The following is a 24,813-nucleotide window of genomic DNA, read 5'->3' on the forward strand; positions in this document are numbered from 1 at the left end:
TCTGCAGATGCATTGGGCCTTAATCGAGAAATCATAAAGGATGTAATGGCATAACTCTAGACATATTCCATGGTCAGGAAAACGTTAACGGATCTCCATAGACCCAAACTGTACAATAACCCTGAACTAATCTGCATGATATCCAGAAAGGAGTTGAAAATCTTATGTATGAACCATTTCGAACTGCTTAGATCAGCGGGCGAAATTACTAAAATATCTGTGATTAAACATTAAATGACCCTAGCTTGTAATACTATTCAACATTATTTGCGCCACTGCACAAAGGGTTTTGATAGATTTATTTTGACTAGGTTTAGATTCGAAACATTCCATCGCTTGGTAACATTTCCATCCAAAAATGATTGGTCAAAGAACCTGGAGTTTTGTCCGAGTGATAATCTATCATTGCAATCCACATTCCACGTGGTTTTATTTTGTAAATATTATGAGAATGAACGTAAAAGGTGGATCAAGCAATTTTTGAAGCAGGGCACATGGAGGCAATGCCGGCCAGCGTATTTATTCCTACAACAACTGGAAAATGAAGTTTGTATAGCAACTATGTCTGGTTTTTTAAAAGTATCCTGAGGAAACAGAATTTTTTAACTCATTAACTGTAGTATTGAAAGGATTCAGCCTGTTACTGTAATTGTATAATGGTACTTTTAATGTATTTTTATGACATTTGTATGAAATGGTTTATTGTGATTGTTGCTTTTATGATTTTATGTTTGCTCTAAAATCAAATAAAGCACTTCTGACTGACTGACTTGCATAGGGAGTGACAGGGTGTTTGCTGGAGTGTATAGGTAGTGCCTGACTAATTAAAGATGTAAAACACAAGCGTGTAGGTGGTTATACAACTACAGGCATAGTAGACAAGAGTTTGTACAAGTGAATGTGTTAAGGCCTAGCTCACTGTATGAGTACTTGGGTACCAAAACAATGATTTGAGAACTACAAGTCGAGTGCCTGAGTGAATTTATAAGTGGTTCAGTTCTGGCGCAGTGAATGGATTAGTCCCTTGTACTGAATGTGTCACTATAGAAGTGCAATAGCAGTGACAGGGTTTTTGCTGGAGTGTATGGATACTGCCTGGGGAAATTAACATGTGTAAGAGAAGTGTATAGTTGATTAAAGGAATGCATGTACAATGGACAGAGCTTTGTAACATTCCATGTTGTAAGGCCTGGATTACTGCATGAATACTTGGGTACTGACTGAATGATTAGAGAACTGCAAGGAGAGTGCCTTGGTGAATTTATAAGTTGTTGGGTTTTGGCTCAGTGAATGGATTAGTACGTTGTGATGAATTGGTCACTAGAGGAGTATAAGGGAACTAACAGAGTGTTTGCAGGAGTGTATGGATACTGACTGGGGAATTTAAAGCCTGAAACACAAGTGTGTAGGTTGTTAAAGAACTATAAGCATAATGGATAGGAGTTTGAAGCAGTCCAGTGCTAAGGCCCTGGATCACTGCATGAGTACTTGGGTACTGACTGAATGATTAGAGTACCGCAAGGAGAGTGCCTTGGTGAACTTATAAGTGGATGGGTTTTGGTGCAGTGAATGGATTAGTACATGGTGCTGAATGGGTCACTAGAAAAATGCAAGGGGTATAATAGATTTTTAAACAGTTATGTGTCAGCAAAGACATAAAGTAATGCAAAATGCTTCTCTCAAAATGGTTGCCCAAATGCACACAGACTCATAGTGTGATTCTAGACATGCAACACTATTTCTTGGACTTTAGCAAAACAGACTCACTAGTCTGGAAGGGTTAACGTGACTGCACACATTCTACATATTTCACTGCTGCACTCTAGTGTCAATGCCTGACTCATTCTATGAATCCATAAGCAATGACAGGCTTCTAATACTACTAAAACTTGACAACAGGATAGTTTTGTAAGCAGTTATGTGTCAGCAAATACATGAAGTAACCAAATACTTCTCTCACAATGATTGCTGAAATGCACACAGACTCACAGTGGGATTCTAGACAAGCAACACTATTCCTTGGACTTTAGCAAAACAGATTCACTAGTGTGGAAGGGGTAAGGTGACTGCACACATTCTACATATTTAATTACTGCACTATACTGTGAAAGCAATGACTGGCTTCTAATTCTACTAAAACTTGAGAACAGGATAGGTTTTTAAAAAAGTTATGTGTCACAAAAGAAATGAATAAAGCAAATACTTCTCTCACAATGGATGCCAAATGCACACAGATTAACAGTATGATTCTAGACAAGATAGACTATTCCCTGGACTTTAGCAGGAGAAACACAGTAGTCATATTAAAAACAAAGGCACCACATACAACCCCTCGCAAATTAATAACTCACCTTTGAAATTGAATCGTAGATTAAGAAGTACCTCAATCACACACGAGATTTCCGTATACAGAATGTCTGTAGTGCACTGACCGCTCTTAGCAAAACCAAAAAATTGCAAACTTTCTCTCTCATTCTTCACACATAAACATGTAATTCAAAAGCTAACACCTATTTCTACTGGTTAGACATTTCAACCCTTTCCAATTGAGATAACTTTGAAACCTACCCCCATTCTGCTTAATGCCTGTTACAATAGTAACAATTCATGGAACACTCAACTGAACACATGGGTCACAAGTTCAGCACACAATGTTGCAAATCCAAACAGCAAGTGTGCTTGACTTTTCAAAATATCAGCTTATCCTATCTAATGTTCCTTTCAAACAGTTTTTACTAACCAATAAGAAACATGCTTTTAAAACACAAAAACATGCACCCTACTCTTCAGTTTATAATGTTCTCAAACAGCCAGCCATTTCTATTCTTTTTTCAAAACTGCATCTGATCCACCCTTTTAGAAAAGGCTTACTTGTCAAACTGCCATTTCACATACAGACACCATCTGAGTGCATCCAGACCTACCTACAAGTGGCTTAGAGTGTGGAGTGTGGGACACAGCTATATTTTCTGGAGCCAAAGGTATGCAGAAAACAGAGGTATTGACAAAGACCTAGCTTTGCCAAATGTAGACAGTAAATTGATTGGACAGAGAGGATTAAAGTGGCACCAATTGATGCCATTGGTTAAATTCTTTTTGCATCTCCAACACCCTGACCTCATAATTGTGCACTGTGGTGGCAATGACCTAGGCACTTTGACTGGGGCAGGTCTGGAAATGCTTATGAAAGACACCTTTGGAGAATTTATGTCACTTTTCACCCAAACTGCTTTTGTCTATTCTAACAGATGCCAAAGACAGAAATAGAACTGGTCCAATTATTTTTGTCCACAGATTGAGAAAGCTAGGAAATATGTCCATAAAGCTGTTACTGCTTATCTCCAAGATTACAGGATGGGGTCCATTTACAACAGCAATCTGCGTGTTAATATGGATGTCATCTATAGAAGAGATGGTGTACATATTACAGGTGAGGGTAACAGAGTCTTCCTCAACAACTTTAGACTCTGCATAGGTACTTACTAATAGGTACCAACATCTCCCAATAAACACAAGGGCTCGTTTTAAAACCACCCAAGATCTAAACACATAAGCTTCATGTATATTTAAAGAATATTACATTTTATTTGCTTGGAGTCGCGCACCCAGCGTGTTTAGAGTCACGCACCCAATGCGTTCACACCAGGCAACCGCTCTGGGAGTCGCTCACCCAACGTGTTCACACCGGAGGCCCGCGCTAAGCGCTGCGCAGGGTGCGCGACTCCTAAATTTACAGTTAAAAAAAATTAGCACATATCTCCAAATTCTAATCTCCCCGGGGACCCCATCCCCCGGGGCCTATATACAATGCTGGGGACCGTGTGGGAAGCCCCAATGCCCTCATGGTCCCGCCGGCTACCCGCGTCCTTTGGGAGCTGGCATTGCTTTTCCACACGGGGAGCTGCTAACATGCAGCTCCCCGTGTGGAAAAGCAATCTGGTTTTTATTTTTAAAGAGCGGGCTGGTTTCCCTGCTCTCTCTTTCAAAATCCAAACCAAGTTTGCTATGACAGGGCGGGAGCCTCAGCTCCCGCCCTGCCATAGCAAACAGCAGTGTCCCAGGGGTGGGCAGCCTTGGACACTGCAGGACCGTCCCTGGGGGGTGGAGGTCCCCAGGGCCATCACAGGGCTCCAGGAGGGGGGCCGCGTGGCCCCATACCCAACATTAGCAAAGCCCAGTGGTGGTCCCCTGGGCTGGGGGGTCCATCACAGACCCCTCAATTTGAATATTTAGAGCCCCGGGGAGGTGTTGGTCCCCGGGGTGTGTGGGGGGGCTTGAGCCCCCCACACAGGTTTTTTTTTTCTTTGTAACACAAACCCCTGGGGGTGGCGGTTCCCGCGGCTGCGGGGGGGGCCTAGAGCCCCCTGCATATATTGGTAAAAGCCCCGGGGGTGGCAGTCCCCGGGGCTGGCACAAATTAAATATTTTTGCCCCATGGACTAATTATTAAAAAAGCGCGGTAGCCCGGGCTTCGTTTTCTTTTTTATGGCAGAATCCGCGCACCCTGCGTAGATTTTGCCAATTGTTTGCCGATTTTGCAGTTTAAAAATGTTGGGGGGGCCTTGGGGGTCCTTGTTGGACCCCCAAAGTAGGCCTAGGGGGTCAGGGTGTTTCTACCCTGCCCCCTTTTTGCATTTTGCACACTTTTTTGAAGGATTTCTTGTGCCTTGGTTCTACTGAGGCACAAAATGGCTGCCAACATTTCCTGGTTTGGAGTGTTGACAACCAGTTGACAGCCAATTAGCATGCAGCTTATGATCGGGAGGGTGCGCGCAGGGTGCGCGCAGGGTGCGCGGATCCACTGCAGCCATAGATACATATCTATGATTTTACTTTTGATTTTCTCAGCACCTACTGAACGAATGTACACCACTTAACAAAAAGGCACGAGTTTGAACCAAGGACTACCTCTTTGCAAATTTGGTGTATTTTTGTTCAGCAGTTCGGGCTGTAGCTGCAGCTAAAGGTTCCTATGGAAAATTTAAAGGGGAAAACACGTTTTGGGACCCCCCTTTTTTCTCGGCCCCCACTTGACAAATCACTTGAGGCTTTCAGGATAGGAACGGACTGGAGCGCCCCATGAGTTGTGAAAATTTTGGGAAGATTCGTCGACTGGCGCCAAAGTTATTGCAAATAGAATGTTGCGGATTTCCTATGGAAAATAGGTCCTATTTATAACTACAGAACATAATAATATACAGAACACTGGCTATCAACCGAGGCTTTCTTACCATAAGTTCAAAGGGCATTCCGGGCTTGAAGTATTTGGGTGTTTTGGTGAAGAGAATTTTATAAGGTGATGTTACGATATGGATGTCATTAAACTCAGCATTCACCATGTCACTTCCTAAAATGAAAAGACAGAACGTTTCATATAAAGCTATAATGCTCAAAACAGAATTGCGTTATATTGATTTGTACAGTGCAATAATCATGCTTAATGGTTTTCTGGCACTTCAGCAGGTGTGTAAGCATTTGGTTCCCAAAACGGTATTCAATGAGCCAGGTCTTCAGCTTCTTGCAGAATTCAAGTCATTCAATTGGGTGTCTTATTTGAAAGAGTAGGGTGTCTTCTGCAATGAGTAGCAAGAACAATTGTGGCTATCTATCCTCAATATTAGGATGTAGATTAGAAATGACATGGCTTGGATGTATGCATGAATCACTGCATTTAAGGGTATTAGAGTTGTGCACAACAAGCTAAAACAAGGAAAAAGCATTGAAGAAGTCTGGAATTAAACATGGATTAAACATGGATTATGTGATTAAAATTGGATTATTGTGAATAATATGACTTTCGTTCAGAAGGCACCGCGACTTGCAGTTGGCGTGTGACGACGAGGTGCAAATCATGGAATCTTATATGCATGCCATTGAGGGTGAGCATGAGACAAGCCTGCACAGTAAAACCTTGCAACAAGCATTCTTTAAAATTTGAGTACAATAAGGAGTGCATTCTAGCACTTGTTTTGAGACACAACAAGCTATACAGCAGATAGTACTGTTCGGTATTATGGAACTCAACAGCCCTATTCCTCAACCATTTGTGCAAGATGTTTTTAATAACTACATAAAAGAATTGGAGTTGTTCACATGCCTGACTATTTGTTCCCGCATCGGCCTGAGGTTTTCTGATAATGTTATGTTTGGAGTCTCAGTTAAAATGTTTTCCTATCTGGTATTAATAGTAAATTCTGAAAAGTCATTTAATTATTAAGAAGGGAAAGAGAAACTAAGTACCTTGCTCTGCCTCCAGTGGAATAGCATTTTAAAGACCCCCTCATTCACCTTCAAATTGCTCAAACATGTCAGTCTCCCTTTCAGATAACTCGAGCTCTTGATTGGTGTCTGCTTAAAGCTTTGTCTCGAACATAAAAACAAATAATGTGGAGGAATAAATAAAAGAATATATATTTCTATAGAGAAAAATAAATCAGTCCCTACCAATGCGTTTTAAATCTCTAAACTTTCTTTCTTCTGTGTGGCTCACATACCTACTCCAGGTATAATATCAAAAAATACTTTATCCTTTTAATTATATCGAAAAAACACAAAAACATATACACAAACATATGTTCACAAAAACATTTACAACTCCTTCCTATCCATTCTTACTTAATAGGGTTGCTAATTACAAACAAAGAAAATTCTTTCAGAGAGCAATCCGGAAAAAAGAGGCAGTCAAATACACACTTGAAGGGGTACATCAAACCCCCACATAATACAAGAGTTGTGTAACCAGTTTTCTTATATACCAATCGTAGTCTGTGGGACTCTTCCATCCTGTAGGGTCGAGGCGTTTCGGCCCATTAATTCAGGCCTCATCAGGACAAGGGCAAAAGGAATACAACGCCTACAAAATAACATATATACATCAATATCGTCTCTACTATATAACCAGTAGAAATACCAACAATTGTCTGCATGACAGGTCAGAACCTCAGTCATATAGCCACCTTAGGTGCAATACATGAAACACCACAGTGATATATTAAAAAAGGAAATTGACGTAATCCCTATATAAAAGAATAAACACTGAACTGTGTATCATGTGTATCATGTGAATAGACAATTAATTACAGCCAAAGAACACACACCAGTGTATGTTCTGAAAATTATAGCCACCAGTATGTAATAGAAATAATGCAGCTAGAAAGCCAAAACAAGCCAAAATAAATATACCACTTTCTCTGGGAGATTCAAAGCCCTTTACAAATACTATGGGAGGAACCTCCTCTATAGTGTCTCAATCATGGCACTATAGTGGATAAGTCTGGAATGGAGAAAAATAATGAATAATTCTATGTATAAGATTGCTCACAATTAGCCAAAAAAAACAACTAATCAGTACTGGAACCAACCTGAGGTACGAAGCACAACAACTCTGGTCTGCAAATGGCTGAGACCGCTAATGGAAACGTCTATGCCGTGAAAAAATCTACAGAGGAACAACAAGGAAACAGCGGAGGGACAATGAATAAACGAAGGTCCAGCGTTGCTCCTGCCAAGTATAAAAATCACAAGGAAAAGGACGTGAAAGACTATATCGACTTACCCATACAATCGGGGAAAACCTCTACTTAAATCCGCACTCCAAAGGCTGCTGCAGTGGGAGCTATGTGCACATAGTAAGGCAACGGCCACATAACTAAAACTTCCTGGCGGCATCCTGGGTGGCAGGATTCAGTCACGTGATACAAATGGACATCCGCCGATGTACCATTTAAAGTACCGTGTACTCAAGAAAAACAAAAAGAGGACTGCGAGGGCATACTGCTTCTTATTGGAGTATGAGTACGGAGTGGCAGAAAAAGACTGCAGTGGCTAAAAACCACAATGGTGAAAGAATTTTCATCAAAATAAAGACAAGAACCTAAAACTACTTGGCCCTGCACCAGTAACACCAGAAAAATAAATAAAATTGTGAAAGAAGGAGTAAACAAAAAGTGAAACCATCACCCATCATGTCCCCCAAGGCAGGTAATCTAAGTGAATAAAATTAAAAACATATAATAGTTATCAAACAAGACAGAATATACATGACATTTTTCTCAAGTATACAGAGACATAAAACAAATAGTTATGGTATTTGTTGCGTTCTTATGCTAAACACACTGTACATTATATGTGTTATGTACTCTGTGTTCTTGATGACAAAAAAACTAATTCTATTCACAAGGTGAAGTAAGTACAAGCCAACCACATGTTCATTCTATCAATGGAAACCATACAACTAAAATACGCGACCGAACCATGTGTTGAAAATGGGAAACTTCCTTTACAACGCAACTTTAACCATGCAGTGCCTTTACGACGCAACTTTTACAACGCAAACCATTACAACGCATTGCGCTGGGGGGCGCTCTAGGATAGGGAATGTGTTTAATGTACTATCCAACACCTTCTCTACTATCCACGGGGACTGGAGTTGGAATAGTAAATTAAACAATTCACTATCCTGCGCCTAAAAGCATTATGCGTTGTAATGGTATGCGTGGTAAAAACCACGTTGTAAAAGCATGCGATGTAAAAGCATGCGTTGTAATGTCATACATCTGTTGAAAATGGTCAAATAGTAGATGTCAAGAACAACTTATCAGAGTACAGTAAAAATCATCTTCTCTCAACACCAGTAATATCAAGGCCCACATTTCATTGTGTTCATTAAGGCCTTGTGTAGCTGTATGACATTTCCCTCTGGCTTCTAGTTTGTTCAAGGTAATCTGCACATTAACTTTATCGGTATTCTGTAGTTTGAATCAGAACTGACATATTTTTCGTTATGCTTCAGATGTTGGTAATGTTGTACCAGTGGCTCTCCCTGTGTGTTACTTTTCAGTCTAAGATTTATGTTGCAAAATACGTTTCTTTACTGGTTGTATGGTTTGTCTTACGTAAAACATTTCACATGGACATTTTAAACAATTGATCATATTTTTAGTATTGCAATTAGAAAAATTGTTCTGAACATGTTTTTGCCCATTATCATGATGAATTTAGAATCACTTGTCATTTGGCAGGCTGCACAGTTGTCACATTTAAAATGATCGACCAACGGAGGAAGACCGAACATTCCTCTCAGGTCTTTTTGTGTTTGGACTGGAAATGCTTCCCTAGCCAATTGCTGGTGTAAATTCCTTCCTTTGCAGAAGGAAAACATGGGTTTGGGAATGCCAAGGTGACTAGCCATTCTCCGGTTATGCAATATGATCTTTTTTATTTTATTGGACTCTGGATTAAATGTAAGGACACAAGTCAAAGGATTTGACTCAGGATGTTTTTTAGGGGGTCAATAATTCCTCCTTCAGGGTATACCATGCTGTTTTCAGAGCAGTTTTCACCAATTTCTTTGGGTACCCTCGATTTAGGAGTTTCTTTTTTACAGTTTCAGCATTCAAAAAATAATTGTATTTGTTGGTACAATTTCTACGTATTCTAAGAAATTACCCATAGGGTATATTTTCCTTCAGGCTCCGGGGGTGACCACTAGTAAAATGTAACACTTTATTACGGTCAGTAGGTTTAGTGTATAGGCTCACTTCTAATAGACCATTTTTATGTTGGAAACATATGTGCAGAAATTAATCTTTTCATTACTTCCCAGACCATAAAGATATCATCTATATAACAATACCAATGGGTGACATGCAATTTGAAAGGGATAGCAAGGCTGTAGATCCATTGATTTTCGAAGCAATCCATGACCAGGTTGGCTATATCCGAGGCAAAACTACACCCAATAGCTACCGCTTTAATTTACAAGTACAAAGCCTTTTTGAAATTTAACAAATTGTTCTTGAGACATAGGTATGCTAATGATACTACAAATTCTGTAGGTACCAGAAATGGTCGTTCCCTCTGGCCAAGGATATTTTTTAATACAACAAGTGCTTCATCCTGTGGAATGTTGGTTTATAATGATTTGATATGAACTGCGACCAATTATTGTTTGTTTGTGCCAAAGGGGAGATTTTCTATTTTAAAAATCAGATCCATGGTGTTCCTTACATATGATTTTGTCGATTTTACGAAAGGTATAAGAAAAATATCTATGTATTTAGCCAGCACATTCTAAAAGGGCGCCGCAAGCTGAAATAATCGGTCTTCCTGGATGGTTGCCTGCACTTTTATGTATTTTGGGCCAGACATATATATTCGGTGTTTTGTAAGGGTTGGCATACAAAAACACAAACTCCTTTTTGCAAATCCACCCTTCTTTCAGAGCTCTGTCATTTGGTGTAAAATCTGAGTTTTCAGCCACGGTATTGGATTTACATCAACTTGTCTGTAATGGGAGGTTTGTTAAGGTGTCTCATGACTTCTCCATCCTAGTCTTCATTGTCCCAAAGGACGATCCCTCCACCTTTATCGGCTGGCTTGATGACTATGGCAGAACTTTTTGCCAAATTCTTTAAGGTTGTTGTTTCAGCCTTAGTACAATTTGAGTTATAAAATTTATTTTTGTCATTTAAAATGTCTAGTTCTCTCAAGACTTGTTCTTCAAATGCCAAGATTTCTAAACGCATAGTAGAACATTCAGGACAAAAAGATGACATTAATTTCATCTTCATTTGCTGATTCTGAAAAAAAGATTTTAATCTGAATTTATGTAAAAACTGCAGAACTTCTGTCTTTGTACCATTAGTGGAACGAAGGACAGTTCCTTCTGAAGTAGACTCGGTTCGGTGTCTGTAAGAATATGCTTAGATAAGTTATTGATTGATCCGAATAGGTTCCAATCTATCAGTCATTGAATTATTTGGCATCATTCTCATTGTCTGTATATTTTCCACCTGCTCTTGAAAAACCCCTGCTCTTGATTGGGCCCTGGGGTACTGATAATATGGCTGGTAGGAATTAAATGATCCTTGGCCAGAATCTGAAAAGGTTATACATTTTCTTTCTGAACATCCTCTGTAGTGTAGGTTTATCGAACTAGGGTTATTATTCTGAAAGAAATAATATTTTAGAAAGGGATACACCTGCTCAATGATTACTTTTTTATATCTCTAGCCACCTTTGTGGATTTCTGATTGGTCATATGTATTTTGAAATCAGCAATGTTTGTTTACTCACTCTAGTAATGCTTTGGCATCTAAAATGATAGGGTCACCCCAATTTAATCCTCTGATGCTTTAATCTCTTAAGTTCTTCTTCATTGATCCTTAGTGCTGTCCCTAATGATAAGGCTATCCAATCCTTAGAACATTTGGTACGCTACAGAATTTTAAGTATGTTTTGTCAAATAAAAAAATGACTGGAGTATTTTTAACTTGTAATCCTGCAGGGATCGTATTTTTTTTTAGATGTTCTAAAAGCACATGTGCATGCAATTCCATTTGAACATTCTTTTTCTCAATTGTTAGTCTTTCTACCTTGTCTATATTAAAATTTAGTTTGACCGATTCGTCTCCACTTAATAAAGATGGAGTTTGTAATAGTTTGTTTATTTAATCATCTGTGTAACAAACTATGTAAGGTTCTGTCATGTCTCTAATGAAAAAGTGAAAGATTTACAACTACACTACTAGTGGAGAGGTAAAACAGGAAAAGTAATTAACAGTGATACAAATCTAGCAATAGTCTAAATGTATCTTACAATGGAAACCCTCACACTTATCAGAGTGCTAACAAAACTCTTGAAAAAGAAAAAGAATCGGGGTGTACCCTAATATTCCTACTTCATATGCAAAATCAAACATTAAAACAATATAATGCGGAGGAATAAATAAAAGAATATATATTTCTATAGGGAAAAACAAAGTAGTCCCTATGCTTTGTCTCGGGCATGACTATATTGGGTCTTGTATGGTCCATTGAGTATCTTACTGGATAAGCTGATAAGACTGTGTGCTTTCTTTGCAGGGCCCTCAAATTGTGGTGTGTTGTAAGATGACTCTAGAGTTTCTACATAAGACATTTGCACAAAGGTGTCAACATATTCAATCAAGCCTGCTTTGGTGCCAAGAACCATGTTTAAGGATTTCTAGTTGTATAGCATTTCTGCAATCCTTGCCATAGTCAACTGCCTATGAATGTAAGGTTAGATGCTCAAAATGAAGCCTCAGTTAGCTCCTGGTGAAGAATGACCCACTCTATTTAGAAACCTCCACCTATGGAGCTGTCTCCACAGTAGGAAATGGCGAGCGGGAAACAGTTCTTTTGACTCTTCATTTCTGTTTGTGTTTCAAGAATAATCTCTCAAAGAGGGAATTTGTTTTTGAAAAACAAACATATAGATATATAAGTAGTTTTTACTCTACCCGTCAGGCGATTAATTTATTTCTGTGCCGGGACCACCACCTTACCTGGCAGACCTGGGCAAGAGAATCTAGTGATAGCCATTCAATCCTACAGATGGAAGGTCGACAATTACTAAGACCTGACTGGCTTATGCTTATGCCAGCAGTTTCAACTGAGGCTGCACTGGTACCAACCCTGTGGTTCACCCCACCTTTAAATGGAGTGTGGAACTGAGAGTTTTGTGATTGTTCTCCTGTTTCAATTTCGATTCAAGATGGCCACCCTTAAGGTTTTCTTCGTTGCTTACTCTACTGGAATGTATTCACGTATCTCCAGTTCTTTCTATTGTGAAATCATCAATGGCTTAAACGTTTGGTGACAGAGTATTTTCATCGATGGATTTTTGAATCAATTAGATATGATAATCTTCCTTCCTTCCTCCTTCCTTCCTTCCTTCCTTCCTTCCTTCCTTCCTTCCTTCCTTCCTTCCTTCCTTCCTTCCTTCCTTCCTTCCTTCCTTCCTTCCTTCCTTCCTTCCTTCCTTCCTTCCTTCCTTCCTGCCTTCCTGCCTTCCTTCCTTCCCTACCCCCCTCCCTCCCTCCCTTCCAAATAGCCGTTGGTGTTTTGGGAGCCTTTGGATGTCAGAGGTCTTACACATTTTTGTTTGTGTTCACTAACCCTGGGCGGAGACCTCCGCTCTGCCTGCGGAGTGTGCTGAGATTTGCCTACTCCGTGTTCTGCGGAGAACGCAGAGTAGGCAAATCTCCGCACACTACGCTGCGGAGCACAGTTGGCCAGCCCCCGCCTCCAACCCCTATTAACAATTGCTTAAAACTTAAATAAAATGACTTTAAAGTAAATAAAAACCACTTACCTTGGCTGCCGCGTTCCCGGGCTATTTAAGTTTTAAGCAATTGTTAATAGGGGGGTGGGATGCGGGTGGCGTAACAGAGCTCCACGGAGTTCCACAGAGTTTGTTCTCAACTCCTTGGCCCTCTGCGTAGCCCCACCACACCCACTACGCCCAGGGTTAGTATTTACTCCTATTTTGCTCCTTTTATTGCATTTTCTTATTAGGTTTTGAGGAGCTACCTGGTATGGACAATACTTAACAGTTTTCAGTCTTATTGGCACAGAAGAGCCTTTTCCCTTATCAGAGCTTTGAATTCCCACAGAGTTTGTTCTCAACTCCTTGGCCCTCTGCGTAGCCCCACTACACCCACTACACCCGGGGTTAGTAATTACTCCTATTTTGCTCCTTTTATTGCATTTTCTTATTAGGTTTTGAGGAGCTACCTGGTATGGACAACACTTAACAGTTTTCAGTCTTATTGGCACAGAAGAGCCTTTTCTCTTTTCAGAGCTTTTAATGGCACAAGCTATAGCGGAGTTTTATCAAAAGATGCAAGGATCGACCTAAAGTGGAAAGAATCAATCTGAAGATGGCACCAATGCATGAGGCACTGTGTGACCGTGATCCGCAATATATGAGGTCTCATTTTATGTCTCATATTAGAGGTCTCATTATGACAATAGTTGACACCCTAAAAAAATCAAATTCAGGTTGCCAACTGTCTAATTGTTTCATGCTTGAAAAGTTCTCCATAGAGGTGGGGAGCCCTGAAATCTGAATCCTCTGAGAGCCGGATGGAACCTCGAACCGATAACAAGCCAAGCTTTCATGTGACTTCTGCCTGCCACTCTCACTTTAGTCAGGACTCAGCATTAAGGCCAGAGCTGCAGGCTTTGGTATTGGGGAACCTAATTTGAGTCTTGGTGTTGGCTCAACATCCTGTTATTCTGGCTTGATCACTTAATTTCCCCAGTGCCTTAAAAAATGAATGTAACCTTGTGTAATATAGTTGGTGATCATGTATAGCACTTTAATTCCTTCGGGTTTGAGTTTGCACTATATAAAAACTGTAGAAAAATGCATAAAGAGGTAAAAACAAAGTATTAACATCAAAAGGAAAGACAAATTGATCTATATAAAGTGAAACCAGACATCTTGGATAGATTGTGGTGTCCCAGCTTCAATTGCTATCCCTGGCAGAGGATAAAAGGAGATTAGCCACACGCCGCCATGCATGGATTGTAATTAATTCGTATAAAAGATTAAAACCCCAATTTTATCTTGAAGCTCACTTTCGGTTATCATTAAAAGTGAAATTCATCAACTGAAGGTCCTCCATAGAATTTACTACACTCGGGTGGCACTACATAAGTTGCACAGGGCAGACGACCCGTTCTGTCTGAGGGGCTGTGGTGGGGAAGGCACACTTTTACACACGCTCTGGGGCTGCACATACATATTGAGTTATTGGCAGCGAGTGCTCCGTACCATCGCACAAACATGGAGTTCCACTATACCGCAAGATCCCAGGATGTGTCTGTTGAATGTCTGGGGTCCTACTGATTTAACGCATTATGACAAACTGTGGGTCACGATAGGCTGCATGGTGGCCAAACGCGACATTGCGCAGAAATGGGGGGCGGCTGAGCTACCCACACTGGCGCAGTGGCTCAGGAACATGGACACGCTCATGGTAACGGAAAGGGCAGTTTATAAGATGCGGGACAATCCTCGTAAATGGAATGGAGTTTGGCTACAATGGAACTCATACAGAGGGGATATTTGTGATCCATTGCCGGTGAATGATAGTGAGGGCTCGGATGAGGACTCTGATATTGACTAATTGTGGAATGTATGCCATGCCAGGTGCGGGGGCACTACACGAGATGCATGTTGGTACGGGTGGATGCGGGAGGGCGTATACGCAAGAGGGTGGTGGGGTGTGATGGGCATGTAGTCGATGACTGCCAGCAACCGCGTACCTCGATATTACATGCTGCTTGATATGTCGCTTGATGCTGAGCCTTATGTTTAGTTCATAGTTATGTTGTTTTCATAAAAATACAAAATGCAAGTGGAAAATTCTGTATGATGTAAAATGGCTGCGGTATGATCTTTATGCCCTATGTACTTTGTATGCAACTTGCCGGACTGCTCTGCAGCGTCTGACTGTTTCACCTTAATGTCATGTTTAACGCATCTGGCCTTCTCCTTCCGGGGCACGTGATTGTAACCTAACCGATAAATGCCAATAAAGTCTTGCTTTTCAAAAAAAAAAAAAAAAAAAGTGAAATTCATGGCATACAGATTGGGTGACCACTGCTCAAAAGACCTGATTCCGTCCTGGAAACCACACAGCAAGCCAAGACATGCCGCCTATGCGGGTACCACTCGGAAAGATTGCCCCATCTAATGTGCATGTGTGAGGCAGTAAAAGAGGAAAGAAGAAAACTGCTGAAACAAATTCTAAATAACCTAAAAATTCGCACCTGCAGACAGGCGTTAACAACTTGGATGGGTGCCACTTCGAACATTCTAATATGCTGTGGTGTAAAATTCATGACATTAGTAGAGACTTTACTCTTAAAAATTGAATAGTCAAAGCTGGGACTGGAAAGATGATTTTTAACGAAATTGCAAAAATGTTAAGAAATTGTATTTTAATTTTTAATCTAGATTGCCATTCTCTTTCTTATTGTGTACGCTTTAGGGTTGTGATAAACCAAATAAAGTTAATTTTTGAAAACTGAATTGTGTGATCTTAGGCAAAAATGTTATTTTACCAAAACTCCTTTACCTTCATAATTGCATATGAAGCACTTTAAAATATGTGAGTTAAAAATACTAACTGCACAAAAACCTGCTCAAAACCTATTGTGTTTGATTTAAAAGACTGTATGCTGCTTTGAAATAATCTGGGTCACATACAGGGTTCACAGGATGACTGCCTTGCCTCTTCATTTGCTAATGGCACTATCACCAGTATGGGGACGGGGGCCGACATGCTTTTAAATTCATGTTTAAAAACTATCACTTTTAATAAATACTTCTCATTGTAAAGCTATACTGTGACATATTATTGTCAAAAAACGTTAAAGAAATACACTTTTTTGAATTTTGAAGAGACTTTATTGCATTTTATGTGATTTTTTTTGTATGATTTACGTAGGAAACATTTTCAGGGCTCGGTTCATGCACAGTCTTCAAGAGCCAATGCAAAGACCCTTGGCTCTGCTCTGGCTCGGCATGTCCTGTTAATATTTTGACTCTCCCACCTCTAGTTCGCCAAGTGAACTGAAAATTATTCACAAGGCTCTGGCACAAGAATACATGGCTCATATTTCTCTACTGAGCTTTAGGGAAATCATGAATGGTTTGTGCATTGTCTAGTACTTATATAAGAGGAAGTCATCTGTATGAAAGTTCTTTGCTCAAGCAAACAAATCCATGCATGGCCTTTATTGCATTCCACTTGGATGCTAATGACAAGGGTAACTCGTCATGGAGTGCCCATTCATTTCAATGGAAATTACAGTACATTGGAGTTTATGCCATAGCATTCAAGTGGTAATAGCCTACACTGTACATATTCCTTTACACTCCGGACTGATTCTTTGAATCATAAACCAATCAATATTCACCCACTTCCATCGCTCCTGTGTCTTCTTCAGATTTCTGTCCACTTTCCTTCTTGGGCCCACCCACCTGTGTTTTCTCTCCTTGAACTTTAGAACTGCCAGCTTATACAGCACTGTCAAAACCTCCATGATACACCACTTAATTCAACTCGAGGAGCCCCCAATAACCTTAGCCCCCTTCCAACCAGCAGCATCTGCACACCCTGCCTGTATCTCTATTACACTGTAAATGTAAATATAGATGCAATGTTGTATCTTACTCAAGAAACTGTGGGCTTGATGTAGAGTGCAGTTACTCGGTCAGGGTGACAGAATATTTTACACTATCACCATAAATGAGTAATTGCCCTCCAAATTTTAAGATTACAGCAACCCCAGCGGACAACTCATACATGTTATGTTATGCTCTATAAACACACATTTCAACAGCGGACCCTTGGAACTGCACCTCCCACACAGTTCTTTCCAGTCAGAGAATCAGCCATTCCTTGATACTGCTGCTAGGCAGAAATAAAACACAGAATGGTGCACCCAACAACAAAAAGTCAACATTCCTTTTTTGTATTTGTAATCTCCTTTTTTGCAATTTGATGTCTTTCATAAACATAGCCATGATCACAGCCAATGTTTTTCGTTAAATTTTTTTTGACTTCAGCATGATTACCACCTAATTATCCTGTGACACAGTAGTCATACATTTTATGGTGGGGTTAAAAATCCCACAACTGTGATTTACAGAAGTGGGGGGAAGTCAAAGAACCTTCCTCAAGCATCTGAGAAGGCTGAAACAGTTAGCAGAGACGTTAATAATGTGATCGTCCATTGAGAGCTTGCTGTCCAGTCAGATTCCAAGACTTTGACAGTCTGTTTCTGTATAGCTAGTTGCTTACCGGTAATCTCCCCAGTCCTTGGTCCTCTGCATTTTGGCCCCCTGCCCTTGGTCCCCCTCCCTCCCCTTCTGTCAAAGTAAAAACTCTAGGTATCCTAGTCAGCCAAGATCTGACCATGCGCCCTCAGATAAGCGCCGTTGTATCATCTTGTTTTTTATCCCTACGCATCATCCGGAAAATCTCCCGCTTCTTTTCGGCTGAGGCCCTTAAGCTCATTGTCATGGCCATGATTACCTCCTGCCTTGACTATGGCAATGGGCTCTTTGTAGGAATCCCGGCATACGAGCTTCGGCGCCTACAGCTCATTCAGAACCAGGCTGCACGCCTGATATATCAGCTTCCTAAGTACCATCACATCACTCCCCTCCTCAAATCCCTTCACTGGCTCCCTATCTCCCAACGCTCCCTTTTTAAGCTGGGCTGCATCACCATTATGGCTCTTGCAGGCACTGCCCCCGGCTTTGTCAGATCCAAAATCCAGCCCTATCTCCCTAAAAGAGACCTTCGCTCCTCCTCTCTTATCCTCCTGGTAGTCCCTCGCTTCAAGAGGAAAAAACATGGTGGCCTCCGTTCCTCCACTCTTGCCCCCACCTTCTGGAATAGCCTTCCCTTTCCTATCCGGTCCATAACCAACTATACGGACTTCCGGAAAGCTCTTAAAACCTATCATTTTTCTTTAGCATTTTCTTTACCTTAAACCCCCCTTTTTTCACCCTTTTTTCCTTTTCTGTCTGAACTCTGGGTATAGCGCCATGAAACCGCTTGGTGTCAGTGCGCTCAACAAAAGCCTTTCAACTTCAACTTCAACTTCAGCTAGTGGTCCAAGCTCTTCTGGCTACCATTGGGAGCCCCACAAATCCAGCTGTTTTCCTACAACTAGAACTTCAGTTTGCATCAGCTGCCAGGAAAATGTCTACTGGAGTCCAACAGGGTTCTACTTTGAGCCCTTTGCTCTTTAATATCTATCTGACTCGTTTGATTTTTTTTGCTGGTGGGGGAGCTGGGAGAAAAAGAAATAGCTTACGCCGATGACACCCAGCTCCTATTTACCTGGAATGAATCCGACTTATCTACAGACACTGCCCAGAAATGTCTCTCGTCTGTGTTCCAGTGGCTTGCACATGCCCAACTGAAGTTCAACGAGGACAAGTCGGAAGTCCTTCTGTATGGTCAGTTTCCGCCCGCCTTTAGAGAAACCCTGTGGCCACCAGACTTCTCTCGACATAAGTTAGAGGGCGGCCCTGCAAAGAACTTAGGGGTCTGGTTTGGTGAAGACCTTCGGTTTGCAGTGCAAATCAAGAAACTTACTGGAGTCTGCTTTGGCACTCTTAAATCATTAGGAAGGTTCTTCCCCATGCTCCCAAGGCTTGCCAAGGAGATGGTTGCCCGCACTCTCATCCTCTCCCACATTGATTATGCCAATGCTCTGTACATTGGCATCCCTGGATATTTGATAAAAAAATTGCACACCACACAGAACGCTACAGCTAGACTTCTGTTTAACATCTCAGGTAGATTTTAGCGTAAGACCTCATTTACGAGTTCTGCACTGGCTCCCTGTGACCCACAAAGTGCACTATAAGGCTCTCACTTTGGCCATAGAACCCTGCACGGTCTTGGACCAATGTATATCAGGAAGTGTTTTGCTTTCTATGTTCCTAGTCGATCTTTGCGCTCAGCCACCCAATGACAGATGGCGATCCCCCGATTCCGCTGGATGCAGCTGGGGGGACAGTCCCTCTCCGTTAAAGCTGCTAGAGCATGGAACTCCCTTCCTCTGGAATTATGCTCTATCCAGGACTTCAGACTTTTTAAAAAACAACTTTAAACCTTCCTTTTCAATCAGCCGATTTAACTCTCTGTTCCATCTGGTCATAGTAATGGTGTGCACCAGGACACTCTTGAGTATTTGAGCGCGGTATAAATCCATTATAACTTTATAACATAACAGTTTAATTACATTTAATTTGAGGCAGTTATTTCTGATTCATTGAGCCACTGCAAAAAGGCATGGTCTATGACTGACTATATTGTCCTCCATTGTAGCTAATTAGAAGACAATATGCGTGTCATCAGCGTAAGAGAGACAACGTAAGACTGAAAGCCTCTACAATGTCCACCCAACAGTGCGGACACATATTTGGAAAAGGGTGCGACTCAAAGAGGTTCCATGTGGGGCTCCAAAAGGCATCATTTATACAGTAGAAGAGAATGGTTTGTGTACGACTTGAAAACAGCGATTGTGCAAAAAGGAACAAAACTACGGAGAGCCTTCACCTGAATTCTGTTATGCTTGAGCCTCCTGGGAAGCACGGAGTAGGAGCCTGTATTGAAAGAAGCACTCAAATCCAAAAGAATCCAGGATTCAGTTGCTCCTGTATCTAAAATCATTCTGAGATTCTCAGTAAGTCCAAGGAGTGGGTGATTCGGAACTATGACCGTGAAGGAAACCCGACTGAGACCTGTGGAGAAGATTACATGATCCTAGATGTTTAGATAATTGAGCGTTTATATGCTTTTCAAGGAGCGTCGCTAGTGCTGGCCGAAGTGAGACTGGCCTATAGTTTTCAACATTCAAAGCATACAAGGAGGTCTTTTTAACACCATCGGTGCTGCGCATTTTCCCGCTGTGCGCTGACTTTTTGAAAAACCCGCGGTTCATGACAAGTTCAGCTCGTCATCAGCGTACGAGAGGTGTACCTCATGACGAGCTGAGCTCGTCATTAGCGTCGAAGGGGTTAAGGAGAAGAACAATCATAGCATGTTTCCACATTGAAGGAACAAATGCATACATAATACACATAAAGACTGATCCAAACTGGAGAAAGAATGGCACTACCCATTTTTAGAATCCATGGCAGTGCCAGTCATTGAGCTACCCAGACTTTGTGGCACTCACAAAAGTCACAACATTTACATCATCAATAAGGCTAAACAATAGAAGTGCGGCCTACAAAGTGCTGATGAAATTCACGTTTGTAATTTTCCCATGTATTCAGACCTTCTGGAAAGAGGTTTGTACGTTTTTGAGTGATCTTCTTCACATCCAAATCCAGGTAAACCCTGAAATAGTATTTTTGGGACATTGCCGGAGGTTGGAGACTCACTAAGTTATGGCAACAAACTGTTGTTTTATATGATCTTGTTGGGTAGAAGACAGATCTGCAAGCAGTTGATACAATCAGTGCCCCCTTCCAAAGCGGAATGGTTGGATTCACTGTTATATACATACAGGCTAGATGTGAGCAGACCCTTATCTAAAAAACCTTTTAAGTCATGGACCGAGTAACTTTCTGGCTGGGAAGGGGTGATAAAATGTAATTACAGACAATAGCAGGAAGATGACATATTGGACTAGTCTTTCGATTTGGTCCTATGATTACAGCAGTTTAATGGTATGTCATGGTAGTTGGTCTCCTTTCTTCCTAAGGCCTTGAGTTTTTCCATGAGGGAAGGATACTATGGCAAGGGGATAGCTCAGAAGCCAGTTAGAAGTGAGAAATGGCAAATGAGGACACAAAAAAAACCAAGGCTAAACAAAGATAGTATTGGCTTCAGATAAGAGATTGGAGCAGTAGGTGTAGCCTTGTCCATTAGTCTATCAAAGGATGCACAGATTTCAGCTACCATCCTATTGCAAAAATCAGCAACCAATTTGCAAAAGCTCTATAGAAAATATTGGGGGCACTAGTAATTTTCTTAGCATAGAAGAATGACAGGCCCTATGATATTTTTCATAGCTTCTTTATACGTGTATTTGATCTCCTAATTATAGTTCTTGCGCCGCACACGCTCCAAGCATTTATACCTTGGAGAGTGCTGTCACAGTGGTTCCTGTCAATGCATAGAAAGTGTGCCATACTGCTCCGTCAACATGGCAGAGCCATATGGCACACTTTCAAATTCACTTTGTATTTAAAAAAAGCAAAAACAGAGTGGGATTTTCTTTTTGGAAATAAAAAAGGAATGACCCCTTTGCCATGGGAGTTTTCTCCCACAGCATAAGGGTAATTGAAATGTTTTTACTTTCCCATACTGCTATATTTTAGATACAGCAGAGTTAGGTAGTAGTGTTCCCATAGGGAAACGTCCGCACAGCACTTGAGAGAATAATATTGTTAAATATGCAATTTGTACACAATTATGTATAGAAAAAAGAATCACAGGGAGTTATAAGATGGGTGCTAAAGAAACTCAGGGCACCTACTACCTCAAGGTGCTAATGGCATACACAGGCAGTGTGTGTCACATAAACTATCGAGAGTTGAGGTTCTGATTACAGCACTCCTAAAAGTTACAATTATAAGAGTCTGGGCATAAAATATAAAGCCCTAAGCACAGAGAAACTCTACTTATCATAGAGAATACCACAGGGAACAAAAAACAAAGTTCTATTCGATAGGGGGGTTCCAGAAAAATTCAGATACAATCCACTTTAAATTTCTTCAGTCTTTTCTTTATTGATGTTCAAATTTCATAAAACAAATTCTCCCAGCACGTAAATCGCCAACACGTGTTTCATCCCACACAAGGACTTCATCAAGGCTGGAAAAGTTAAATGATACAATATATAATTGCAAAAAAAGAATATATACATTTATACATATTTACAGGTTGCCATACTAACATACTGTGTAAGGTAACGGCATCAGCATTTTAGATCACATTCAATACATTCGGTATGATAATGAATCCCATATATTATATATACAAAACATAATTATACATTTACAGTCCTGATCAACATGAGATAAACAACCTAAAGGAACGCTTCTCTATAAAAGGATACGACAAGTTAGTATTGGACAAGGCACATAATCGTATCAATAAAGTGTCCAGAACTGAAACTTTGAAACGTAAAAATAAAAGAACACTGACAAAGAAAGATGACAAAATATCCTTCATCACACAATTTAACTCACATAGTAATCAGGTGTATAGGACCATAAATAAACATTGGAGAATTCTTAAAATGGACCCTGATTTGGAAATCTATCTAACCAACAAACCTAAAATCACATATAGATGAGGAAGAACTCTCAGAAATATCATAAGTCCCTCTATAGTTAATGAGAATGTAAAAACTAGTAACACCAACATATGGATTCCTAACAAACCTAAAGGCTTCTTCAAATGCACTCAATGTTGTGTATGTCAATTCGCTGACGACAAAAAGAAGACTTTCCAATATAATACCCAACAAACTCACCACATTATTCAATTTATAAACTGCAACACCAAGTTTACTGTATATTGTATTATTTGCCAATGTGGTCAGATTTAATTGGAAGCTCCACCAGACCGCTCAAAGAAAGAATTCAGGAACATATACGAGCAATTTGCAATTTTAATAAAAGCCATCCCTTGGCAGTCCATTACAACACGGCCCATGCAGGATCTGAAATAATTGCGATCAAATTCCATGGCATTACTGAAGTCAAAGCCAATCCAAGAGAATGTGATAGGGTCACTGCACTGAGAAAATGTGAATCACAGTGGCTAATCAAATTAAGGGCGATAGATAGGGGACTGAATACTGATCGTGAACTATACGTCTTTCTGAAAGACTGACTTATCAATGAACATCAACACCCATCTGTTTCAGTTTGATTGTTACCTGAATAGTTTTCACTGCCACATTGTTTTTATCTAATGATTCTCCTTCTGTATAGTATGAATACTCTTGTGTCCTACATAAATTACAAAATATTCTGTGGTAATGAATTATCTTTCATCATTTAGCCATCGGTATCTTTTGTGGTTTTCAGTTCTCGGGCCTAACTGCGGCTTGTTTTACTCTATCCATTCCAATATGGCTGCCAAACCCCGACTTAGAACAGTATTCTCTTTTAGACAATGTTTGGTTTCCTTATGATATATATGCCTCAACATCGATTGAGATAATGATAATCGTTTATATGTACTTAATATTCACTTGTATGTCATTTGGTTTCATGCGAGTGACTTTAAGTTTTGTCTATCGTATTCGATAAGGTTAAACATACTCAAAGATGGACGCCAATCTAACTGAGAGGAGGAAGTTACTCAAGATTGAGTCTGTTCTACATTTCTATGCCGAGTGGCCCTCGCATCACACGGTGGCTGGTTGAATTCAAAGGCCAGTGTATAAAATGCCGTCCTTGCATCCATACCGTTTGCTGCTGCGGGAGACGGACTCATGTGGAAGCGGGATCATTAATTTTGCTGGTAAGCGGGATAGGGACACCTCACATGTCTGATATTAGGTCGGCTTTAACTGTAATATCTAAAGTCCCCCCTTATTGGGTCTTGAAATCTTTTTAATTTTTGATAAATTGTCTTCTAGTTAGCAACTTATCATGGTTGCGAAAACTTAAACTCCATAAATACCGATTGGTCGTCTACCCAGAATCTAGACTTTTATGTAACATGAGACTTACAACTACAAGATCGGTTTATACCTGCTGAGGTGAGTTTTGCTCACGAGACCAGTAACTTTGGCTATAATTGTCATTCTGGAAATCTTTATCTTGAATGAAATGTATTTTGTATGAGAACTTTCTGGGTCCCGATGCGCATGGTCTAGTTGGGCCGAACACTAGTGTGCAATATAATCTCAGCATATATTTTTGCTAGCTACCGAGACATATCTCCCTGTCTGCACCATTTTTGTAATCTGCGGGGCACCATGGTCCTCACGAGTTTAACATATGATAATTATCATGTATTGGCTTTAAATCTTATAGCGTTGTGTACGAATAGTTTTTAAACATGGGATATCGATCTACTCGGCTAGTGTTGATCACTTCTCTTCAATAACATAGTATATTTTTATATATTTCTAAACTTGTGAGCATTCTTAAGTTTATCTACAATGATTACCGCCAATGATGTCGACCAGTAGATATTCAAATGTAATTTCAACTTATAAGTGTATAGCCTGTATATCGACATGTACATACCTAGGTACGCCACAGTGGGGACATGTTGTTTGAAAATATTTGGTACCCTCTATAGATCATAGGGTTCAGTTAAATGTGCACGTCTTTTGTCTTACATTTGGCATCTGTGTCATATACCAATTTTGATGTTTTGACTCATGATAGATAAATTATATGGATCTTCTTGCCTAAGACTCTAACCGATATGTGCTTTCCTATTTTGTCTTGTTATTTTAAGATTTAAAATATACTTGTTTCTTGATCGATAC

The 24,813-nt window shown here is 40.4% G+C and overlaps 1 protein-coding gene across 1 annotated transcript in view; it reads right to left on the minus strand.

Annotated features, from left to right (window-relative positions):
- The window catches only part of LOC144764166 (A.superbus venom factor 1-like), a 1,132,054-nt gene that overhangs the window by 889,648 nt on the left and 217,593 nt on the right, over positions 1-24,813 (minus strand). The window contains exon 9 of the mRNA XM_078650288.1: positions 5,232-5,347. Within this exon, the coding sequence (XP_078506414.1) occupies positions 5,232-5,347 (116 nt within the window). The remainder of the gene's footprint in view (positions 1-5,231; positions 5,348-24,813) is intronic.

The sequence above is a fragment of the Lissotriton helveticus genome, chromosome 1_1 (genome assembly GCF_964261635.1).
Source record: "Lissotriton helveticus chromosome 1_1, aLisHel1.1, whole genome shotgun sequence".
Classification (NCBI taxonomy): Eukaryota; Metazoa; Chordata; class Amphibia; order Caudata; family Salamandridae; genus Lissotriton; species Lissotriton helveticus.